The sequence below is a fragment of the Bos javanicus genome, chromosome 5 (genome assembly GCF_032452875.1).
Source record: "Bos javanicus breed banteng chromosome 5, ARS-OSU_banteng_1.0, whole genome shotgun sequence".
In the NCBI taxonomy this organism is placed as follows: domain Eukaryota; kingdom Metazoa; phylum Chordata; class Mammalia; order Artiodactyla; family Bovidae; genus Bos; species Bos javanicus.
The window spans coordinates 118,968,340-118,989,495 of NC_083872.1; the positions used below are offsets into that span (position 1 = coordinate 118,968,340).

General features: G+C 59.1%; 1 protein-coding gene across 2 annotated transcripts in view; it reads left to right on the forward strand.

Annotated features, from left to right (window-relative positions):
- The window catches only part of TAFA5 (TAFA chemokine like family member 5), a 177,251-nt gene that overhangs the window by 101,400 nt on the left and 54,695 nt on the right, over window positions 1-21,156 (forward strand). For both annotated transcript variants that reach the window (XM_061418892.1, XM_061418893.1), the window contains exon 2: window positions 7,717-7,866. In XM_061418892.1, the coding sequence (XP_061274876.1) occupies window positions 7,717-7,866 (150 nt within the window). The remainder of the gene's footprint in view (window positions 1-7,716; window positions 7,867-21,156) is intronic.

A 21,156-nucleotide genomic window follows, 5' to 3' on the forward strand; every position in this document is an offset into this window, starting at 1 on the left:
TGCGGACGGCCTGTGCCCACCCTCATCACCCTGCCCTGGAGCCCGTCAGGCGGCTGTGACCTTAGCGAGGAGGCCCACGGCTGCGGACGGCCTGTGCCCACCCTCATCACCCTGCCCTGGAACCCATCAGGCGGCTGTGACCTTAGCGAGGAGGCCCACGGCTGCCGATGGCCTGTGCCCACCCTCATTGCTTTTCCCCAAGAAGTCTGCTCCGACCGACAAGGCTGTGACCCTGGGTGGGCCCTGCGGGCTCACCAGGGAGTGTGGGGTGGAGAGGTAGCGTCTGCCCTCCTCAGCGTGCAGGCCAGGAGAGAGGACAGCACCCGCCGGACGTGCCCTGAGCCCCTGGGGTGAGGCCAGGCCGCTGGAGTCCGGGCTCAAATGGCCCCTCCCGTGGAGAGGTCACGGGCGCCTAGGGGGGCGTGTCCAGCTCTGACCTGCAGGCCTCGCCCACCCCCCTGTGGAGTCTGTCCTGATACGGGGAGCGGGCTGTGTGGCCACCAGTGTTCTCCATGACCGCCTTCGTCCCCCCCCCAGCTAGAGGGGGAAGGCTGGAAGGTGGGGTGACCGGGTGCATGCCCACAAGTGTCCTTTCCATGGGGACCTGTGGTTGTGAGTGGGCCAGGCCCCGTGTGGACCTTGGGGGTAGGGGCCTAGCTGAGGGGAGCAGGGCTCTGACGGCAGGGAGGGCAGGCCAGGGGCCTGGGAAGGCCGGCGGTGCAGGCAGGGAGGGGCCAGTGCTGGGCCTGTGAGTCCTGGGGGGCCTGGTCCCCACCCAGCATTCTCCAGGGCGGAGCAGAGACCCACACGCCCACAGCCGACCTTAAAGCCATCTGCCCTCTGCAGGCCCAGCCTGGGCTGCCTCTGATGACCCTCCCCTGCCCGACTGAGGGCCCAGAACCGGGAACCCACAGCTGCTCCTTGGGGAGGCGTCCGTCGCTCCACGTGGCGGCTGCAGGAGCATCTCGGGGGCCTCCATCGGCTCCTGTGTTTCTGTCCCGCGGCCCTGCGATCTCACATCCCAAGGACACGCGCCCTCCTCCGGGCGCTGCCCTCTGCTCTGGAGGTGGCCGGCCGGCCGCGACGGAGACTGCAGGGGCGGTCCCCGACGGCCCGCGGTGGTTTCTGAGAGCTCGGGTCACGCAGCGCCCCTGCGGCTCCTCTGCGAGCCTGGGTGAGCCTGCACGCGGGGGGCGGGGGCTCGGCCGGCGGGGCGGGGGGAGGGGGGACACTGACTGACCACGGGGGCCGCCGTGGCACCGTTGGGGGGATTTCAAGTACAGTCTCTGGAAACCCGCTTCACTGCTGGGGTCGCAGCCCGCCTTCTTCCCTTCGTATTACAGGTCCCTCCTGCACCTGCTCTCCTGCCGATGAAAAGGCCGGGCCCTCGGGGCACCCGGGCGAGCATCACAGGAGGGCCTGCTGGGCGGGCATCTGTAAGCCAAGGCCACTCCCAGAGCTGGCAGCCGTGAGGGGACCCTCTCCTCCCTCCCCCTGCTCCCCCGGAGCCCTTCCCGTGTCTGGAGGGTGCAGGACAGGCCGGGAGGCACGCAGGGGGCTCCTCACACAGAAGGTTCCAGAAGGCGCGCCGGCCACAGGAAGGGCCACCACCTGCCCTTCTCGTCCCAGCCCATCCGGGTTCTGCGCAGGAGGGGAGGATGTAGCCATGGACTGGAGGGGCGGCGACCGGGGAACCAGCTGGGACACGTTAGCGGGCCCCTGGGGCTTGCATACGATCGGAGGCTTTGCTGAGAAAGCCATGATGATCCTTCCCTGGTGTGCTGACGGGAGCAGTCAAGGGCTGACCCACAGGGCAGGGTGAGCTCGTTCAAAGGCTCGTCTTTAAGCTGGGAGAAGGCGGGTGTTGTGCTCCGAGCCCTGAGGCTTGTCTCCCCCTCAGCGTGGCCTGTCCCCCGATTACCCCTGCCCTTCCTGACGGGTCCCCAGTGGAGCAGCATCAGGCAGGGTCACCGGGGCAGGACAGGGCAGGGGCACTGACCGCCCAGCGTAGCCAGGACCGTCGGACTCTGCCTCTGAGGCCAGCAATGGGACGGAGGGTCAGAGGTGAAAGGTCAAGTTGGCGCTGAGTGGCAGTGTATCGCACCCACCCAACTGGCACTTAGTCTGCTGTGTTTCTGGGCCGTTGCGGGTGGCTGGAAGCCTCTCCTCTGCAGGCTGGGATCTGATCGCTGACCCCTGGCATGGCCCCCTCTCCTCTGGGACCCCACACCAGCGGGGTCAGGGTCTGGAGTTCCCAGGCCCGTTCCTGTAACTGGAGAGGTTAAGCCGGCCCCACAGCCAGCGCCCAGGCACGCCCGGACCCTCTCCGAGAGCAGAGCTGCCTCATCACCCAGGTCTTCCTCCTGTCGGGGACCTGTCCAGGCCCTGGTCTTCCTCGCCATGTGCGTGCCGAGTGCTGACCCAGCTGGTGGTCAGCTCCGGCCCCGCTGGCCGCCTCGTCCGCCCTGGTTTCATCCTCATGCAGGCACGGGCTGACGTCCGTGATCTCTCAAGGCTCCGAGTGCCCGTCAAGGCGGCCTGAACCTTTGTCCTGTAATCTATCCTGCCAGACACTCTCCCAGATGGATGTCGGGGCAGCCTGGATAGAGGGGCTGGCGTGGGCTCTGGGGGCGGGCGGGCGGGCGGGCAGGTGCTGCAGGGAGGACCCGGGCCAGCCGAGTCACCGTGGAGCCCTCGTCCCTCAGGCCGGCCTTGGCTGCCCTCTCCACGTGGACCGCCCCCGCCCCCGAAACCTCCACCAGGATGCACAGCGCTCCCGGCCCTGAGAAGTGGCCCCTGACCTGCAGTTTCGCATCACACGCCTTTGGACCTCTCTACCCGTCCAGTGGCTGGGCTTGGGGTCTAGGTGGTGGCTGCCTTGGTTTGGGGACCATCCTGGGGACATTGAGGGGCTGGTGTCCAGCCATCCTGCCTGCTCTGGCTCAGGGACTAAACGAAACCTGGCCAAGTTGACTCACTCGGCCAGAACATAGCAGAGGCTATGCCCCTGAATGCGCAGAAGACAGCGACTGTCCACAGCCTGCAGGATCCCGGGGACCAGGAGGCCCCGAGGGTGGGGGCGTGGTCCACAGAAATGTTCCCCAGCGTCCCTTCCCCGAGCCCCAGGCACCCAGTCAGGGTCCCGTGGACGTGAGAGTGACGTCTGTGAGCTCTCGGTGCAGACAGGGAAGAGAACGGCACACAGCGTCCAGCGGCATCATCGAGGGCTGGGCGCAGCTCTTGCCCGTCCAGCCCAGCACCGCGAGGGAGCAGCGTGACTAGCAGGGGCAGTGCTGGGCTCCTAGCCCCGGGGCCCCGTGGGCGTTCCCAGCCCCCGGTCCTGGGGGCACGTTCAGCTGCCTGGATCACTTGGCCACAGGGCCGTAAGCACTGCAGGGTGGGCCCCTCCCGGGCAGGGCTCCCTCCTCAGGCTCAGCCTCCATGCCTGGTGGCTGTGGTTCATCCTCTGTCTCTGTCCCTGCAGTGGGGACCAGGCCCCCGCACAGACCCTCGCCCTGCGGCTCACGGAGCGTCTGCACCCAAGGCTGGGCAAGGCTGCCTCCCATGTTGGTGGCCACGATGGGGCTGAGAAGTGACCTGGCCTCTCCTGGGGTGCCTCCCGCTCCCCCATCCCAAGCAGACTGTCCCAGGGGACCCCCAGTTGCAGGCAGAGGCGACAGTGTCCAGGGTAGGGTGGCCAGCTCTTTTCCTGGAATGAGGTCCCCACGAGTGTGGGACAAAGCCAGGCCGCAGAACTGAGGGTTTGCACAACCCCCCACACGCACTCTGACTGTGGCCGCCGTCCAGGGGCCCAGGGAGGCGCTGCAGGAAGGCAGCCCGTCCCTGGGGGATAAGCACCCTTTCCTTGCATTTCCTTCTGGCATCTGGTCTTTGTTAAAGACTGCTGCTGCCTGGCTCTCGGCAAAGCCTCTTGTTTCTTTCCGTCTCCACAGAAGCAGCCTGTCACCCCTTGCACCCCTGGGCACACGCGTGTGTACACACAGGCACTCTCATCCCTGAGCCCCAGAGGGCCTCGGGTCCTCGCTGGGCTGGGGGTGGGGGGTGCAGGAACAGCGGCCGGGGGTCTCGGAGCCGCTTCTTGCAAGCGCCTCAGGTCTCTCGGAGCCTCTGTGCCGGGCCCGTGTGCTGGTCCTGGCCCACCGAGTCCCTGCCCCCTCGCCCTTCACGTGGGCCGCTTGCTTCCAGGAGTCCTGGCCTCTCAGTGCGTGCTGCCCGCCCGTGTCATCGGGGGCAGTGGAGCCAGAGGCGAGGCGGCAGGCTTTGAGCATTTTTCCGTGAGGTTCTCCAGGGGTCGGTAAGGGACGAGATCTGAGACCCAGCGCAGCAGGGAAGATGTTCTTAGTGCAGGGTGAGGCCCACATGAAAGCCCTGGGGTGAAGGCCAGCGGATGGAATCCGAGTCTGCAGACAGCCAACCCCAAATATGAAATCCAGTGGTGAAAAATAAAGGCTGGAGACCCCGGGGGAGCTTGCAGGGCAGCAGAGAGAGCTGGTACAGACGGCCGGAGGGTGTGTGCCCGGGGTGCACTGGGAATAAATCAATAAACCAGCCCTGTGTTCTCCCGAAGACGCACAGAGGAGTGTGTGCTCACGGATCCCAGGCCAGCCCGTTCCCCTCGGGCGTTTCTACACTCAGAGGCGAGTTCCCTTGGTTTTGTATGTTGATGGCATCTCTGAAAACACATTCAGGTGGCCCTGATCCCTGCGAAGGTGGCCGTATTTAGGAATAAGGTCTTTGCATCTGTGGTCAAGCTAAGATAAGGTTGTTAGTGATAGTGCAGTTGCTCAGTCGTGTCCGATTCTTTGCGACCCCATGGATTGTAGCCTACTAGGCTCCTTCATCCATGGGATTTCCCAGGCAAGAGTACTGGAGTGGGTTGCCATTTCCTTCTCCAGGAGATCTTCCCGACCCAGAGATTGAACACAGGTCTCCCTCATCACAGGCAGACGCTTTACCGTCAGAGCCACCAGGGAAGTCCTGACCTTGTTAAGTGAACCCTCATCAAGTGCCCAGTGACCTCGTGAGTTGAGCAGGACGCGGGGAGGCCTCACGACATTGGGGGCAGACGTGGGGCCTGCGCGGCTGCGAGGCGAGGACGGCCCCCGGGCCCCAGGGCCGTGCTGCCGATGCCGCGGTTTCAGACGTGCAGCCCCAGGATGCCGGTGAAATCTCCGGGGGGTTGGCCCCCAGCCTCCGACGGCTCTTTAAGGCCCCGGACACGGACCGCTGCCCGTGGCCCTGCTCTCAGCCTCATCTCTGCGTGGGTGCCTGTGCGGAGGAGTTGGGGTGGGGCCACTGACGGCCTTGGCCTCCCCTCCCCCAGCCCCGTGGGCTGTGGTCCAAGGTCATGGCACCAAGTTGGGGGGGTGATGGTCAGGTTGATGGCCACCTGGGGCAGGGCACACGGACGTGGAAACCCTCTCCACACCCCGCCGGTGGTCTTGTCCAGCATCCCCCTGGCAGTGAGGGTCCAAGCCCGAGAAGCGTGAGGTGCCCAGGGCAGGGGTTTCCCACGCTGGGCTGCCGAGGCCAGACCCTGGTCAGGTCACGGCTTGGGTGGCAAGTGTGTGGCTGGTCGGGTGGTTGCTCTGTTAGTTAGCGACCAGGGCTCAGGACCCCAGGAGATGCGGGGCTCTGCCGGCCGCTGACGTCAGCCAGAGGTGCTCGGGGCCCCAGTGGGCCGCAGTGAGGACTGGGGACAGTGGAGCAGCCCCGCGGAGCTTAAATAACAGCTGGACAGAGCCCGTGCTGCGGCCGACCGCGCAGGGCGATGCGGGGCCAGCCTGCGAACCTGCGTCCTGCAGGCTGTGCCCCGCCTGTCACCAGACGCAGCCTCCTCGTCCTCCCGGGATGCATCCCTGCTGCGGCCGTGCGTCTACCGACTGACGTACACGTCTGTCTGTCTGGTTTCACCCCAGTCCTGGTGTTGTCTATAATTTTGTAGGTAATTGGCTCGAGCACGTTAAACCTGCCGCCGCAGCCTCAGCCTCGGGGCTGTGCGGTGTCGGCCTGGGAAGGGGCTCTGCTCAGGAAGCGGGGGTCCCAACAGTCAGGGGGGAGGTGCCCAGGGCCCCGCGTCCCTCCTCCTGTGCCTGTGTGGCCCCATGAGCTGCCCACCACGAGCCCCAGGTGGCTGGCTTGGGGTCACTGCACGCAGCCCCCTTCAAGCCCAGGGCCAGGCGATGCAGACACCCCTGGGCCTCCTGGGTGAGGTCTCACCCAGGTGCAGCTTCACCCGGTCAGGGCGGCCCTGGCAGCTGGTGGCTGCTCCGGGCACTCTGTCCTGCCAGCTCGTGTGGTGCTGCCCGGGATCCGGCCCCAGGCTGGCTGGGGACCTGGAGGTGACCTCAGGGACAAAAAGGCAGGATGGGTCAGTGCAGTGGGCTGCCTGGAGAGGGGACCAGATGTGACGCAGTGCATCCGCAGGGCCCCCGGGGCTGGAGGCCGCCAGCTGGTCCCCGCAGGGTGGACTCTGCCACCCCCCGCCCCTGCAGGTGGGGCCCCTCTCCAGGGTGTCACCTCCCCACGGTTCCCTTGTGAGCTGCGGCGTGCTCCCCGACCCGTCTCCCTGCCGAGCTCGTGGGGCGGACTGGGATCTGTAGGAGGCCGTGTCCCCGAGCTGGGAGGGCCCCTCGGGGCTGTGTCCCGCCCGCTTTCTCCCACGGTGATCCCAGGGCCACGCAGGAGGCGGCATACAGTAGGTGCTTATTATTTGCTGAGGGAATGAGTGAGGCAGAGAGTGAGTGGACGCCCTGGTGGAGGCCATGGCCACATTGCGGGGCAGGATCTGGCCCACGGTGGGGAGGGGCCACCAGGAGCTCTGTGGTGCCTGGCGTGCGGCCTCCGTGGGGCCAGCGGCTGGGCCGCCCCGTCCAGTGTGACTGCCCAGAGCGTCGTGGTTTACGGGGGGCGGGCCCTGCGGCTGGACACTGGCCACGCCGGCTCCTCAGAGCGATGCCTGCTCTCCCTGGCGGGTGTGTGTGTGCCCGCACGTTCGCGTCTGTGGGGCTCAGGGTCTGTGTGCCTCTCGGCCCTGGCGTGTTCACACCTCAGTCCTGTATCCATGTAAGCTGTCCTCCGTGTGCAGGCGCCAGGCGTGTGGAGTGTGTGTGTTTGCACCTTGTGTGTAACTGTGTGTGTGTGTGCAGTTCACAGGCACACACGTGAATAGGTGTGTGCCCAGCAGGGGCGGAGAGGACGCCCTGGGTGGCCTGGCCTGGAGGTTAGCATGTGTGGCCCACTCTCCCTGACGGAGTGGCGGCCGGCGCAGCCCCCAGAGATCCTGGACAGGGTCTGGGCTGGTCCCCCGCTCCAGGTCAGCCTGGACCCCATCGCCGAGCTTTGCGCAGCCTCACTCCTAACTCGGGACTGGGGGTCAGTCCCTTCCCTCCTTCCTTTCTGGCAAAGACTGAGACTGGCCACAGATAATGTCCTGTCGCGAGGGCAGGGCTTCCAGCGCCCCGCCGCGTGAACGGTTAGGACACCAGGGCCCCCTGTGCGCATGTCGGCATTCACAGGGCCGGGCTCACAGCGTCGCTGGCAGCAGTTCAGACGTCCCTCAGGGAGCGGCCTCCATCCCCACGCTGAGCTGGTTACTCTCCATGGGGCGGGCTCCGTGGGGTGGGCACCGCATGGGCCCCTCGTGGGCTGGTCCCCGGGGCTCGTCCGCTCAGCCTGCCTGTGCCTCTTTTGCAGGTCAGCTGGCGGCCGGCACCTGTGAGATTGTGACGCTGGACCGCGACAGCAGCCAGCCGCGGAGGACGATCGCCCGGCAGACCGCCCGCTGTGCCTGCAGAAAGGGGCAGATCGCGGGCACCACCCGAGCCCGGCCCGCCTGCGTGGACGGTAAGAGCCCAGGGCCCCCTGGCGCCGGCCCCCGGCCATCCAGGACGTTCCTCCCGGGCCCCCTGCTCGCTGGACGGAACCTCCAGCAGGCGCCTTGGGCTGCCTGCAGGAGTGGGGCCTGGGGCATCGTGGTCCCCACGTGGCCTGAGGGCGTTCCTTGGCCGGTCAGGTTGCTATGGGCCGAGTGGTCCGAGGTGTTGCCATAGGATGAGGGGCCCGAATGCCCGTGAGGCTGTTGCCCTCAGGCCTGGCAGGTGGCAGGTTCCCCAGGCTCCCGGAACAGCCGATGCGCTCCGGAGGTAGGCTGGCAGTTCCCCAGAGGTTGAGCCATCTGGGGGACGAGACGTGTCCTGTTAGCATCCTTGCCTTGGGGACCATCCTCGGTCTTCACAGAGAGAGGAGCCCCTCACCTTCCATCAGGCACTGCCGTGGGCGCAGCTCCTGGTGCAGGGGATGCCGAGGGCACCGTGTGGGGTGCAGGGCACTGACCCGGGGGCCCAGCAGGAGGCCTGGGCATCCGAGGCCGACGTGGTGGGGATACCAGCCGGGGGCGGGGCGGCGGGCGAGCTGGGAGGGCACAGGCCACAGTGGGCGTGGGAGCCAGGTGCCCTGCCCACCCCGTGGCTCTGGCAGGGCAGACCCCCTCTTCTGGGTGGGCTGGGGGCTCCTAGGGCCTGCTGCGTTGGTCCAGGTTCCTTGGGGTGGGTGGCCCCACGCGGGATGTGGGGTCCTTGGTTCTGCAGGGGACTGGGGGAGACGTGGTCACAGCAGTCCATGAGGCTGGCTCCGAGGTATCAGCCGGTCCATCCCGCAGGGCGGCAGGGTCACGCGGGTCACCCGGAGCTGGACTGGGACCTGGGCTCTTCCAACTGAGCCCTTGCTCCCCTAGGGCCTCTGCGTGGACTCTGGGGTCCCAGGCCTCTGGTTCAGTCTGCTGCCCCAGCCCGGAGTGGTGCCCCGCCAGCCCCCTGCTCTGACCTGGGGTGCAGGGAGGCCCCTGGTTGAGTCTCCTGCCTCTGCCCGGAGCCCTCCTCTGCTCTGACCTGGGGTGTGGGGAGGCCCACCGTGCCTGCAGGGGATGGTGGTAAAGGGGTGACGGAGAGGTGGCAGGCGTGCAGACACGGGCGAGCTCTGGGCACCGAGGCCAGAGATTCATCAGCAGTGAGGGCAGGCCTGCCGCGGGAGTGGGGACGCGTCATCCCAGTGGTGGAGGGGGCTCTCTGAGGAGCTGGCGGGTCCCAGGGCGGCCCCCACAGCGAGAAAGGCCCTCAAGGAAGGGATCAGCAGGGCCGTGAGCCCCACGCCAGGGACGGGCCTACTCAGGAACCCGCCACGTCAGCAGCAGCCTCTCCAAGCACTGTCGGGGACCTGGCCGGGTGGTGACTCTGCTCGGGGCCTGGAGTCTGGAGCTGTGGCCCCACCGGGCCTCCAGCAGGACAGGGAAACCCTGGGTGAGGGCTCACTGGTCCAGGCCCCGGTGCCCTGGGCACCTTTGGCTGCAGGGGCCTCACCCGCAGAGCCTGGGGTGTCCAGAAGCTCCCTGAGGGCACACAGGGCTCTGGGACCACCCCCCAGCCCCAGGACCCACCCTGCTTCCCTCAGGCCCATGGCCATGGCCATTGGTCCAGAAGGGCTCCCTGGCATGTTGGGGGCGCCTGGAGGGTCAGGACGTGCCATCAGGGGCTGGCGCGAGTGGAGGGTGCTGCCGGGGCTGCCAGCACCCTTTAGGGTCCGGAGCTGGTTTTGTCTCTGAGAAGCCTGGTCTTTGTTGAGCTTCTACCCGTCAGCGTCCCGTGGATGGGCTGTGACTGAGCAGCCGGCTGTTCGCGCGTGGTGCTCTCATCCTTGCCTTGGGGACCCTTCTCAGAAACAATCACCAGGGCTCCTCCAGGAGGGCACGCCCGGCTTCCGCAAGGCTGCCGCGCTGTCAGCCCCTCGGGCCCCGGGTGGGTCATCGTGACCCCAGCGAGGTGGGCTGAGTCCCTGCATCACATGTGTCTGCAGCTCCTGTAACTCCAGCCGGTCAGGGCGCGTTCGAGTGCCTTCTGGCTGGCGTTGATGGATTCTTCCTGGCTGGGAGGGAGGGACGGGGTGGCGCAGGCCTGGCAGGAGCTCACAGCCCCGCGTCCCTCCCCTCTGCTCGTTAGCTCTGCGCGCCTAGCGGGGAGTCGGGTCAGAACTGATCACTAATTGAATCTGGGTCTGCTCATCCGAAACCGCGTCCTCACCCCTCTCCGGCGAGCTCCCCACACCTCAGGAGCCAGGTCCCAGAGACCCAAATTAAACCCAGCCGTTTGCAGGGGAGGCCACGCAAACCAGTTAGTTGGCATTTTTTTGCACAGTGGGCATTTCCATGCTGCCGTCTAATTTAATTTTTGCTTTTCTGTTTGCTTGCTCGTGTGCATGATAAGTTTCCTCACCTGTGGATTGTGTCGGTGAAGAGGAAACTCACTCTGCGTGTGTGTGTTGGGGGTGGGTGGGATTGGAGTTTGGTGTGAGCAGGGCTTAAACTGGGAGGGAGGGCTTGTGCTGACTCCACCCACCATGTTCAGCAAACACGGGGCCTTAAAGTACCAGAGCCCAGCTGCCTCCGCTCACTTATTTATTAGCATCATTCATTCATTCACACACTCATTGAATCAGAGAAGGTGCTTGCTCCTGGAGGGAGGCGAGCTGGAATGGAGATTGACTCTTAGGGTGTCCAGGACCTAGTACCTGCGCTGCTGGGGGACTGGGGTCCAGGCTGTGGGACCCCAGAGTACAGCCTTCTCTTCCTGCCTGTGACCTTGGCAAAGCTGCATCTCCAAGGGGCCATTTGAGAGGGTACTGAAGGATGGATAGGAGCTCACCAGGAGAGCATCTCTGTGAAAGGAGGCGGCGGGGGGTGCTGGTGGTTAGACAGCAGCTCCCGGCCGTGTCTCAGAACCTGAAGTGTTTCCCAAGAAACTGAAACCACCGCCCCCTCCCCTGCCACCTTGCATGCAGGTGACCCAGGGCACCTGGCCAGGCTTGCTCCCACTCACGGGACCGTCGGGGAAAGAGGTTCTCATGCAAACAAACCCACCGTCCCTGCCCGGATACAGAGTGGCGACCCCCACTCTGGTGGGCTCTGCGTCCTGCTGCTCCCGGGGGCTCTGAGGCTCTGGAGACCCCGCCCCCCAGCAGGTTCCCCGGTGGTCCTGATGCCCCGAAGCACCCTGGGAGCACCGAGGCCGGGTCCCCAAGCCGCACCCCGCCCAGCACACAGCAGGCCGTCCATCCACGAGCGGCCTGCCTCCCTGAACTGGCCTCTTTGCTCATAAAGAGAGGTCCTCCCCTACCGGCTGAATTCTCCTGAAACTCTTCTGAAAGGAATCAAAGCAGAGGAAGCAGCGTGGTGCCTGGGCCGGGCGTGCAGTGGGGAGAGCGGAGGTGCTTTCAGAAGCAGGACTGCCTCAGCCATCGGGGAGGTGAGGCTAAGAGTCTCAGCCAGGCCCAGGGGGACCCCGGAGCCTTGTGGGCGGCAGTGGGCAGGTCTGTTGTAAGGTCCACCGCAGCCCTGGGCAGGAGGTCGCAGCCGGGGCTGGCGCAGCGTGGGGAGGGTCCCGTTGGCCAATGCTGCTGCCCACCACCCCTGCCGGGAGCCCGCCTGTCCACCAGGCACCACGCCCTGAGCAGGGGACGGACGCCTCCACGTCTCGTGCCTCAACGTTAGGGCCAGGCCACATCGTGCGCCTTTCCTTTCCAGGGGGCCCGGGAGGCGGGGCCCAGGGCGTGGGCTGGAGAGCCGGGGCCCCAGGACTTGTGCCTGCTCACCTGCTGTGCCTGCCTCTGCCCCCGTGGGTCAGGGTAGAGCATCACACCTCCTTAGAGTGGGAAGGTGGGTGGGCTCCAAGGCCCGCACTTGGTGGCTGTACCAGCCTCGGCAACCACCTGTGCCCATTGGCACCCTTTCCAGCAGTTTAAAAGCAGGAGGGTCCCAGACGTGGCCTTGAGGGGCTCTGCACAGGAAGCATGGAGCAGGGAGGTGGGCTTGGGAGGGGCCTGGGCACAGACGGCTGCTGTGGTTCGGGATCAAGTGAAGACCCATTAGAGGCTCCAAGATGGAGCCCCAGGAGGCTCCTCACGGGCACATGCAAGGAGCTGAGGGTCCAGAAATGAAACCTCCCGGCACTCCAGCTGATTTTCAACACGGGCACCAAGACCACTCAACGGGGAAAGAGAAGTCTTTTCAACGGGCGGCACTGGGACATCTGGATCTCCACGTGCAGAAGAGTGAAATCAGATGCCCGCCCCACGCCACGCATGCAGACGGCCTCAAGGTGGATCAAAGTGCTTGGTGTTCAAGGGCGAAGACAGCAGAACTTGTAGCGGGACACTGAGCAGACTCTTTGTGACCTTGGGTCTCGCAAAAGGTCCTTAGGTGCGACACCAGAGCACAAGCAGCAAGCGGAAGAGCCATTAGATGAGACCTCGTCCAAAGGAGAAGCTCTGGGGCTTCAGAGGACACCATTGAGGAAGTGAAAAGACAGCCCACAGAACGGAGCAAACATTTGCAAATTGTGGATCTGATAAGGGACTTTTATCCAGAACACATAAAGAACTCCTACCACTCAAAACTAAGAAGACAGTTAACACGATTTTTTAAAAATTGTCAAAGGATCCGAGTAGACACTTCTTCAAAGAAGATGGACGTGAATAGCTAATAAGCCCCTGAAAAGACGCCAGCCACCGTGAGTCAGCAGGAACCTGCACATCAAGTGCACAGTAAGACAGCCCGCACACCCCACAGCGTGGCTGCAGTCGGGCCTCAGATGATCGCAAGTGTTGCCAAGGATGTGGGCAATCAGAGCCTCATACACCAGTGCCGGGAGGTGACGGGAAGCAGCTGCTTTGGAAGAATGGTCTTGATTAAACAAGAGCAGTCCTGTGAGCTGACAGCCCGACTCTCAGGGGAATCCCAGCTCTTTCTCCAGGAGGAATGAAACCACATACCCACTGTGTCGGCTGCAGAAGGCGCACACCGTGACGGGTGTGAGTTGAGTTTTATTTGGGCCAAAATGAGGGCCGCAGCCTAGGAGACGGCCCCTCAGTCAGCTTCTAGAGACCATTCGCTCCAAGAGGTGGAGGGGAAGGTCAGTATTTGTGCCATTTTGGTGAAAGTGGAGTACATTTGATCAAGCACATATCTTTTACAGGAGGTTTCTGCTGGTCATGAAGAGTGGGCATCACCTAGAAGGATTATAGTGCTTTTCTAGATACAAGGAGATGCAAGAATTAGGCTCATAAAACCTCCTGAAAATACCTAACTATCTGAAGACCTGTTCTGCCAGTTTTTTCCCAGGACACAGAGCACCCCGTTACTGATCTCCACCCTGAGCTCCTTCTGGGAGTTGTTGAAGGTCAGCAGCTGCAGCAGCTCACGATTTAATCCTTGTAGAGGCAGATGACAAGCGTCAGTTTGTGGCTGGCGACTCAAAAATTTGTCCACACTCACTCGCAGCAGCCTTCGCCATAGCGGACAAAAGGCGGAAGCAGCCCGTTACTAGAAAAACGGGTCAGCTGAACGGTGTGCCCACAAATGGACATTACTGAGCCAGAGAAGAGAACGAGATGTGACACCGGCTCGGCGTGGACCAACCTGGAAAGCGTGCTGCTCTGTGAGGAGGCCAGACCCCAAGGGCACGTGGTGTGTGACTCCACGTACGCGGAGTTTCCAGAACAGGCAGATTCGGAGACACAAGGGGCTGGTCCGTGGGTGCGGGGGGCTGGGGAGTGACGGGTGAGGGGACGGGGTTTCTTCTGGGGGGTTGGGGGGGTGAGAGTGAAAGTGTTAGTCGCTCAGTCGTGTCCGACTCTTTGCTACCCTGTGGAGTCCATGACGTCCTGTCCCCTGGAATTCTCCAGGCAAGAATACTGGGGTACATTGCCGTTCTCTTCTGCAGGGGATCTTCAACCCAGGGATCGAACCTGGATTGCAGACAGATTCTTTCCTGTCTGAACCACTAAGGTTAAAACTGACAGGGACACACGGCTCTGCGCACACTGAAGCCACTGGCGGTGTGCGCTTCTGAGGTGTGTGAACCCCCCGCCACACGCGAACAGAGTAGATGAGGAGGGTGAGCTGGGAGGGGGTGCCTGGCAGACTTGCAGCACAGTGCGGGACTGGCACCACCGACCCCCGACAGGTGAGGGTCGCGGTGAGGACGAGGGCTGTGCTGCAGCCCGGCTGGCTTGGAGCTCAGGTCGGAGAAGCTCTGGCAGGGGAGGCGAGTGTACACCACGGGTCCTTAGACTGAAGGCAGGGCCCAGCATCTGTCTTGCAGGATGTGGTAAAAAGCACGTAGCTGGGAAACAGACTTGCAGAGAGCGTTCAAGTCCCGGCGTGCTCTGTTAGGTCCAGCGGACCCTGGGGGGCCCTCCCTGCCACACTGGCCCACTGTGTCAAGAGCACCGTGGTCAGCGGCCCCGATCGCAGCCCGTGACGGGGCTGAGATACTCAGAGCAAAAGGGAAGCAAATGTGAGGTCACTTAGATGCTGGTGAAGAAGACCGGGGGCTGAGAAGGACAGAGAAGCTGGGAGGGGCTGGGAATCCCCAGGACAGGGCTGGGACTGGGGCTAGGGCCGCCTCAGGGAGGACCCAGAGGCCCAGCGGGAGGCCCGTACCCAGGAGCCCGGAGCCTTGGCGTTTCAGCGCCCAGCCCGCTGGATCACCTCGCTTCTCCCCGGCGTCAGTGCAGGAGCGCTCGGGTGGGGCCCAGAGGCAGAGGTGTGAGATGAGAGGAGGGGGCATCACAGGGCAGCACAAACCTTACGGAGGCTGAACCGGGCAGATGTGGCAGGGAAAATCCAGGAAGGCTTCCTGGAGGAGCTGGGCCCTGTGATCCAGGGAGGCGGCCACGCTCCATGGCCCTGGCTGTGCTAGACTCCGGAGGTCCTGTAACAGGAGGCGTCCATGAGTGGCCACCCCACATCCATGTCCATCCCTGTGCAGACCCCCGACCCGCTCTCTCTGAAGGGGACATGCAGAGCGGACAGCAGGCCCCAGTTTAGGGGGAAAAGCAGTCAGGTCTTATAATACTGAGATAAGTGAGTTCTGGTGTGCGTTTAAAACCCTGCATGTGTGTTCTGTGCCGCTGTGCGGCCTCCAGCTGGCTGGCTCAGCTCTCTGAGCTGTGGGCAGATGGACAGCAGAGGTGAGCGAAGGCCCAGCCCTGCGCTTCCTCACCTGGCTCACCTGCCCTCGGGCGCCTGCAAGCCCCACCCCGCACTGCACCCGGCAGGCTGGCAGCGACCCGCGAGGCCCGTGTGCTACACGTTCAGAAGTGCTGTGAGCTGACTGCCCTGCCAGCCATGATCACAAATAAGTTACTTAAATTTCGCTCAGTTCAGTCAATCAGTCGTGTCCGACTCTTTGCAACCCCATGAACTGCAGCACACCAGGCCTCCCTTTCCATCACCATCTCCAGAGTTCACTCAGACTCACGTCCATCGAGTCAGTGATGCCATCCAGCCATCTCATCCTCTGTCATCCCCTTCTCCTCCTGCCCCCAATCCCTCCCAGCATCAGAGTCTTTTCTAATGAGTCAACTCTTCGCATGAGGTGGCCAAAGTACTGGAGTTTCAGCTTCAACATCAGTCCTTCCAAAGAAATGCCAGGACTGATCTCCATCAGAATGGACTGGCTGGATCTCCTTGCAGTCCAAGGGACTCTCAAGAGTCTTCTCCAACACCACAGTTCAAAAGCATCAATTCTTCGGTGCTCAGCTTTCTTCACAGTCCAACTCTCACATCCATACATGACCACTGGAAAAACCATAGCCTTGACTAAATGGACCTTTGTTGGCAAAGTAATGTCTCTGCTTTTCAATTTGCTATCTAGGTTGGTCATAACTTTTCTTCCAAGGAGTCAGCGTCTTTTAATTTCATGGCTGCAGTCACCATCTGCAGTGATTTTGGAGCCCCAAAAAATGAAGCCTGACACTGTTTCCACTGTTTCCCCATCTATTTCCCATGAAGTGATGGGACCAGATGCCATGATCTTCGTTTTCTGAATGTTGAGCTTTAAGCCAACTTTTTCACTCTTCACTTTCACTTTCACTTTCATCAAGAGACTCTTTGGTTCCTCTTCACTTTCTGCCATAAGGGTAGTGTCATCTGCATATCTAAGGTTATTGATATTTCTCCCGGCAATCTTGATTCCAGCTTGTGTTTCTTCCAGTCCAGCATTTCTCATGATGTACTCTGCATATAAGTTAAATAAGCAGGGTGACAATATACAGCCTTGACATACTCCTTTTCCTATTTGGAACCAGTCTGTTGTTCCATGTCCAGTTCTAACTGTTGCTTCCTGACCTGCATATAGGTTTCTCAAGAGGCAGGTCAGGTGGTCTGGTATTCCCATCTCTTTCAGAATTTTCCACAGTATATTGGGATCCACACAGTCAAAGGCTTTGGCATAGTCAATAAAGCAGAAATAGATGTTTCTGGAACTTTCTTGCTTTTTCCATGACCCAGCGGATGTTGGCAATTTGATCTCTGGTTCCTCTGCCTTTTCTAAAACCAGCTTGAACATCTGGAAGTTCACGGTTCACGTATTGCTGAAGCGTGGCTTGGAGAATTTTGAGCATTACTTTACTAGCGTGTGAGATGAGTGCAATTGTGTGGTAGTTTGAGCATTCTTTGGCATTGCCTTTCTTTGGGATTGGAATGAAAACTGACCTTTTCCAGTCCTCTGGCCACTGCTGAGTTTTCCAAATTTGCTGGCATATTGAGTGCAGCACTTTCACAGCATCATCTTTCAGGACTTGAAATAGCTCCACTGGAATTCCATCACCTCCACTAGCTTTGTTCATAGTGATGCTTTCTAAGGACCACTTGACTTCACATTCCAGGATGTCTGGCTCTAGGTGAGTGATCACACCATTGTGGTTATCTGGGTCATGAAGATCTTTTTTGTACAGTTCTTCTGTGTATTCCTGCCACCTCTTCTTAATATCTTCTGCTTCTGTTAGGTCCATACCATTTCTGTCCTTTATCGAGCCCATTTTTGCATGAAATGTTCCTTTGGTATCTCTGATTTTCTTGAAGAGATCTCTAGTCTTTCCCATTCTGTTGTTTTCCTATATTTCTTTGCATTGATCACGGAAGAAGGCTTTCTTATCTCTTCTTGCTATTCTTTGGAACTCTGCATTCATATGTTTATATCTTTCCTTTTCTCCTTTGCTTTTCGCTTCTCTTCTTTTCATAGCTATATGTAAGGCCTCCCCAGACAACCATTTTGCTTTTTTGCATTTCTTTTCCATGAGGATGATCTTGATCCCTGTCTCCTGCACAATGTCACGAACCTCCGTCCATAGTTCATCAGGCACTCTATCTATCAGATCTAGGCCCTTAAATATATTTCTCACTAACACTGTATAATCATAAGGGATTTGATTTAGGTCATACCTGAATGGTCTAGTGGTTTTCCCTACTTTCTTCAATTTAAGTCTGAATTTGGCAATAAGGAGCTCATGATCTGAGCCACAGTCAGCTCCCAGTCTTGTTTTTGCTGACTGTATAGAGCTTCTCCATCTTTGGCTGCGAAGAATATAATCAATCTGATTTCGGTGTTGACCATCTGGTGATGTCCATGTGTAGAGTCTTCTCTTGTGTTGTTGGAAGAGGGTGTTTGCTATGATCAGTGCATTTTCTTGGCAAAACTCTATTAGTCTTTGCCCTGTTTCATTCCATATTCCAAGGCCAAATTTGCCTGTTACTCCAGGTGTTTCTTGACTTCCTACTTTTGCATTCCAGTCCCCTATAATGAAAAGGACATCTTTTTTGGGTGTTAGTTCTAAAAGGTCTTGTAGGTCTTCATAGAACCGTTCAACTTCAGCTTCTTCAGAGTTACTGGTTGGGGCATAGACTTGGATTACTGTGACATTGAATGGTTTGCCTTGGAAATGAACAGAGATCATTCTGTCATTTCTGAGATTGCATCCAAGTACTGCATTTCAGACTCTTTTGTTGACCATGTTGGCTACTCCATTTCTTCTGAGGGATTCCTGCCCACAGTAGTAGATACAATGGTCATCTGAGTTAAATTCCCTCATTCCAGTCCATTTTAGTTCACTGATTCCTAGAATGTCGACGTTCAGTCTTGCCATCTCTTGTTTGACCACTTCCAATCTGCCTTGATTCATGGACCTGACATTCCAGGTTCCTATGCAATATTGCTCTTTACAGCATCGGACCTTGCTTCTATCACCAGTCACATCCACAGCTGGGTATTGTTTTTGCTTTGGCTCCATCCCTTCATTCTTCTGGAGTTATTTCTCCACTCATCTCCAGTAGCATCTTGGGGACCTACTGACCTGGGGAGTTTCTCTTTCAGTATCCTATCATTTTTCCCTTTCATACTGTTCATGGGGTTCTCAAGGCAAGAATACTGAAGTGGTTTGCCATTCCCTTCTCCAGTGGACCACATTCTGTCAGATCTCTCCACCATGACCCTCCCATCTTGGGTGGCTGCCCAGGGCATGGCTTAGTTTCATTGAGTTAAACAAGACTGTGGTCCTAGTGTGATTAGATTGACTAGTTTTCTGTGATTATGGTTTCATTGTTTCTGCCCTCAGATGCCCTCTTGCCTCACCTACCATCTTACTTGGGTTTCTTTTACCTTGGACGAGGGGTATCTCCTCACCGCGCCCCTCCTTACCTTGAACATGGAATAGCTCCTCTAGGCTCTCCTGCGCCCGTGCAGCCACGGCTCCTTGGACGTGGAGTTGCTCCTCCCGGCCGCCACCCCTGGCCTCGGGCAGGGGGTAGCTCCTTCAGGCCGCTGCCCTGGCCTTGGGTGTGGGGTAGCTCCTCCCAGCTGCCGCCCCTGACCTCAGACGCGGGGTAGCTCCTCTCGGCTGCCGCCCCTGACCTCGGATGTGGGGTAGCTCCTCTCGGCCGCTGCCCCTGACCTCGGATGTGGGGTAGCTCCTCTCGGCGGTTCCTGCGCCATCACAGCCTGGCACTCTCGGCTGCTGCCCCTGACCTCGGATGTGGGGTAGCTCCTCTTGGCTGTACTCTGTGCACCGTCGCAGCCGCCCACTACTTAAATTTACCTGTACATAAATGATACTAAAAAGAGAGATACCAAAGAAAGATATTCACCTTAAGACTGTAAAAAAAGAACAATCTAAACCCAAATCAAGTAGAAGGAAGAAAATAATAAAAATTAGAATGGAAACAAATGAAACAGAATAGAAAAAACCAGTGGACATCAGCTAAACCAAAGTTAATTATTTGAAAGATAAACAAAACTATCAAAATTTTATTTTTAACTAGTCTGATCAGAGAGAGAAAAAGGCTTAAATTCCAAAATGAGAAACAACTTAACAGCTGGCTGCCGACACATTAGGAAGCTCAGATGAAATGGAAACCTTCCTGGAAAGACAAAAGCTGACTCAAGAGGAAATGGAAAGTCTGTGTAGACCCATGAGAAGTCAAGATAATGAGATAATCATCTAACAGTATCTCAGCAAGAAAAGCCCAGGATCAGATGGTTCCCCTGCTGAATTCTACCTAATTTAGACAAGAATTAATGTCAATTCCTCTCAAACTCTTCCAACAAAAATATAAGAGGAAACATTTCTTGAGTTGCTCCATGAAGCTGGGTTTACCCTGAGAGCAGAAGTGTGAGGGAAAGACGTGACACGGATACTGCAGCGGGCTTCTCAGGCGACTTGGTGGTTAAGAATCTGCTTGTCAATACAGGAGACTTGGATTCAGTCCCTGGGTCGGGAAGATCGCCTGGAGAAGGAAATGAAAACCCGCTCCAATATTCCTGCCTAGGAAATTCCACAGACAGAGGACCCTGTCTGGCTACAGTCCATGGAGTCACAGAGAGTTGGACACAACTGAGTGACTAAATAACAGACCTGATAAATATAAATGCAGAAATCCTCCACAAAAGACTCACAAACTGCTTCCAGAAGCATAGGAAAAGGACTATACGTCATGACCAAGTGGATTTATCTCAAGGGTGCAAGCATGGCTCAACATAAGAAAACCAGTAGCTGTGGTATTTGTGGGGTTTTTTTGGTGTACCTTTATTTCATATTCAAAAAATGAAAATTGCTGATCTTTGGTATTGATAGAATAAAGATCAAAAGTCCCACGTCGTCCCAATAGTCACAGGAAAAGCACTTCAGAAAATCCAACATCCGTTCAGTGTAAAAACACTGAGCAGACTGGAAACAAAAGTGAACGTCTCACCTGACAAAGGGCGTCTGTGAAAAGCCATCAGGTGGCTTCACATTCAGTGGGAAGAGTGGGTGCGTTCGCCCTCGAATCGGGAGCAGGACTAGGATGTCCGCTCTGCCCACTGTATCCAGCTTTGTCCTGCAGACCTCATGGGTGGTTGGACAAGAAACGTCAGTAAAAGTCACTCTGATTGGAAAGGAAGAAGCGAAGCTGTCTATTCACAGGCCACGTGATCTTTCACAAAGAAAATCTGAAGGAATCCACACACACATACACACTTAAAAGTAATAAAAGAGTTTGGCGTGGTCGCAGAGCACAGGGTCAGGATACAAAACAATGGAATCTGTCTGCAATGGTAGTGAGCACTCTGAAAATGATCTCAGGGAAACAGTTCCATTTACGGGAGCTTCAGAAAGAGTGAAATACTCAAAAATAAATTCAACGGAAGTGCCAGACTCTTGCGCTGAAAGCTATAAAACAGAAAGCTAATAACACCACCTCCCTCCCCTTAGACATTTTCATCAGTGTTTGAGGATAATCAGCACGTAGAGAAGAAAGATCTTTGCAACATCTTGGAGGAAATTCTGTCCGGGAGCAGGCGACGCCGTGCCCCGGGGAGCGGTGGGAGCCCACGTGCTCTGATTGCTGCACACTTGCCACATTATTCAGGGAACGGCACCGGGGTGGGGTCTGCACCAGGCAACAGACGGATCTGCAGGCGCCTCCATCCCACCCCGCTCCTGCAGCTCAGCATCATCACAGACCCTCGTCCTTGTGGAGGGAGACGTGGCCAGGAGAGCCTGGTACCCCGGGCTCGCCCAGGTCCCCAGGGAGCCCCTCGGCCTTGCCCAGGATGCTGGGGGCAGGCCCACCGCCCCAAGATGGCTGAGTGTCCCCCGGGGAAGGAGGGTGACGTGGGTCCTCAGCTCTGGAGCCCCCGACTCTGGGTGGACTTTAGATCTGGATGTTTTCAGCACCCCCAAAGCAAAGCTATGGTTGACGTGCGGGTGACAGAGCTTTGTAAGCAGTTCCTCAGGCCAGCATGCCCGGGCCTGACAAGGGCATCAGGT